This window comes from Sorex fumeus, unplaced genomic scaffold (genome assembly GCF_029834395.1).
Source record: "Sorex fumeus unplaced genomic scaffold, SorFum_2.1 ptg000010l, whole genome shotgun sequence".
Taxonomy (NCBI): Eukaryota; Metazoa; Chordata; class Mammalia; order Eulipotyphla; family Soricidae; genus Sorex; species Sorex fumeus.
Window position 1 is genome coordinate 26218780 of NW_026606067.1, and position 2630 is coordinate 26221409.

The window sequence follows — 2630 nt, forward strand, 5'->3', positions numbered from 1 at the left end:
TCACTAAAATTATAAGAAAATAATTTTAGATAATAACTAGTTATTATTTAAAGAAATATGATAACTTGATCTAATTTTTTAACAATGTAGGAGTACTAATATTTGTTCAGCCACTGATTAAACTGATTGACTTAGGCATGAACTCCACATTGTTTTTTTTTTCAATTGTATCACCTTGAGATGGAGTTACAAAGCTTTCATGTTTGAGATTCAGCCATACAAGGATGGAATGCCCATCCCTCTACCAGTGCACATTTTCCACCGTCCACATCCCAGTCTTCACCCCGCATCTATGGCAGGCAATTTCCCCAATACGCTTTAATTTTGGGCATTATGTTTTCCTCGAAATTTCCCAACACCATTCAAGTCTACCTGCCAGGGACACACACTAGAAAACTGATCTTCTGTTGTTCGTTTTGAGTATCACGAGAGCTTGCACAGTCACAACTGTAAATGTATATTTCTAGATTGTAAATGATTGGGTTCCAGAGACCTTTCTGGATGGCACTAATCCATTTTGGGATTCAATTGGGAGTCTCTGGGTCAGGGCTGTTGGTGCGCTAAGATGGAGCCCAGAGGCAAATTGTGGGTGTGACAGCCAGTCTGCTAGGGGGGCAGGGACCCAGGGAGGAACAGCCCAGACTCTCTGCTGCCATGCAGTCTGAAGATTCAGTCCTGGAACCCACATCCCTGGGCCTTCTTGTGGAAGCTCTTGGTCACTGGGATTCCATCTGGAGTAGGTAGGGAGACTGCATAACTAGGTCTAATTTTATCTAACATAGATGCAGTAAAGAAATTCATTAGTGACTTCCCAAGAAAAAGAAATGAGTTTTTTGCCTGATGATAACTTTCTCCTTGAAATGTATTAAATTAAACTGTCACTGTCACTGTCATCCTGTTAATCATTGATGTTTCTAGAGCGGATGCGAGTAGCATCTCCATTTGTCCCAGCCCTGAGATTTTAGCATCGTAAACTTTATGCTCTCTTCGTGAATGCAGCACAACAGCTGGATGTCCTTGGGCATAATGGTGACACTCTTAGCGGGGAATGCCAGAGGTTTACGTCCTCTAAGAGCCCCACCAGGTAGGCCTTGCACGCCTCCTGCAGCGCCATGACAGCCGAGCTCTGGGAGCACAGGTCAGTCTTGAAGTCCTGCACAATCTGGTGCACCAGCTGCTGGAACGGCAGCTGGCGGATCTCATGCAGTGCCACGGTGTGGGACCAGTACCGGTGTGTCTTCTTTACACAGCTCATGGCTGGCACTCTCTTGCGGTCCGCCTTGTTGGCCAGCCACCTGTGGGTCAACTTCCCGCCTGTTGACTTGCACGCCATCTGCTTAGTGTGAGCTCTCTTGTTTTCCCAAATCAGCTGAAGACTCCTTCAGGGTTAGGGAAATGAGACCCATTTTAGCTACCGTTGTTGGCATATTTGGTGCATCATGGGTGGCTTGCCAGGCTCTGCCATGCGGGCTAGATACCCTCTGTAGCTTGCCAGGCTCTCCGGGGGTAAAATGGAGGCTTTTGGGGCGATCTCTAATATAATCTAAATTAAACAGTATTTGAAAATTATGTAATTGTTAATCATTTTACACAAAGTTAATAACTTATCACATAATTCAGACAGAAAATATTAAATTTATTTATTAAAATTATCATATAATATTTAAGCACATTTTTATTAATGTGTCACAGTCACGGTCCTCACGTTGTTCATCAATTTGCTCAAGCGGGCCCAGTAACGTCTCCATCGTGAGCCATTTTGTTAATGTGTTTGTCATATTGAATACGTCACAGGTAGCTTGTCAGGTTTTGCCATGAGGGCGAGATACCCTCGGTAGCTTGCCAGGCTCTCGAGAGGGGCGGAGGAATTGAAATCGGTTCTGCCAGGCCGGCAGCTTGCAAGGCAAACACTCTACTGCTGTGCTATTGCTCTAGCCCTGTTAATATGTAAGAAATAGTTAACAGTTACAGTGTTCCTTTTTGTAACTGCCACAGGATCAGATCTGGCATTTGTAAATATCACTTTGTACTCAGTAAGTACCTAAGCACCATGCTAGTTTATCGTTCTTTATCATGTAGGTTAGCTGAAATATTTATTTTTAAAGTTTTTGTGTCATTACTAAAGCTTCCTGTGTATTTTAATTTTTCACTTGTTCAATAGAGTGCTGTTACACTTATAAACATAATATCTCATATACCAGACATATTCTTTCTCACCTCTGTTGTAAAATCATAATTTTATTGTATATTTTCCTTATTTTTTTCACCATACCCACCATATCTCCATATATGCTTTTTGATTCACTCTTGAGGATCCTGAAATGGCCAGAAGAACAGACTCAAAATCTTGTTAAATGGAATCATTGTTGTGTTTTTTAGCAAAAGCATTCCTCTCTCTGAAGCAAAAACTCTAGGCTAAAAAAGCAATGTTATGTAACAGGAAGAAGACATTATTTTAGTTATCACTGAGAAAATAGGGAGCAGTACAATGCACATTTCCACTATATGTCTGTGAACTTTTTAGTTCTATTTATGGGAGGAACTGCAGCACTGTCCTCCCATTGTTCATCGATTTGCTTGAGCAGGCACCAGTAACGTCTCCAGTGTGAGACTTCTTGTTACTGTTTTTG

The 2630-nt window shown here is 41.9% G+C and overlaps 1 protein-coding gene across 1 annotated transcript; it reads right to left on the reverse strand.

The window, feature by feature from the left end:
• Window positions 1-976: 976 nt before the first annotated feature.
• LOC130019956 (histone H3.1-like) lies at window positions 977-1333 on the reverse strand. Its single transcript, XM_056110558.1, has one exon. The coding sequence runs from the start codon at window positions 1331-1333 to the stop codon at window positions 977-979; it is 357 nt and encodes a 118-aa protein (XP_055966533.1).
• Window positions 1334-2630: the final 1297 nt, after the last annotated feature.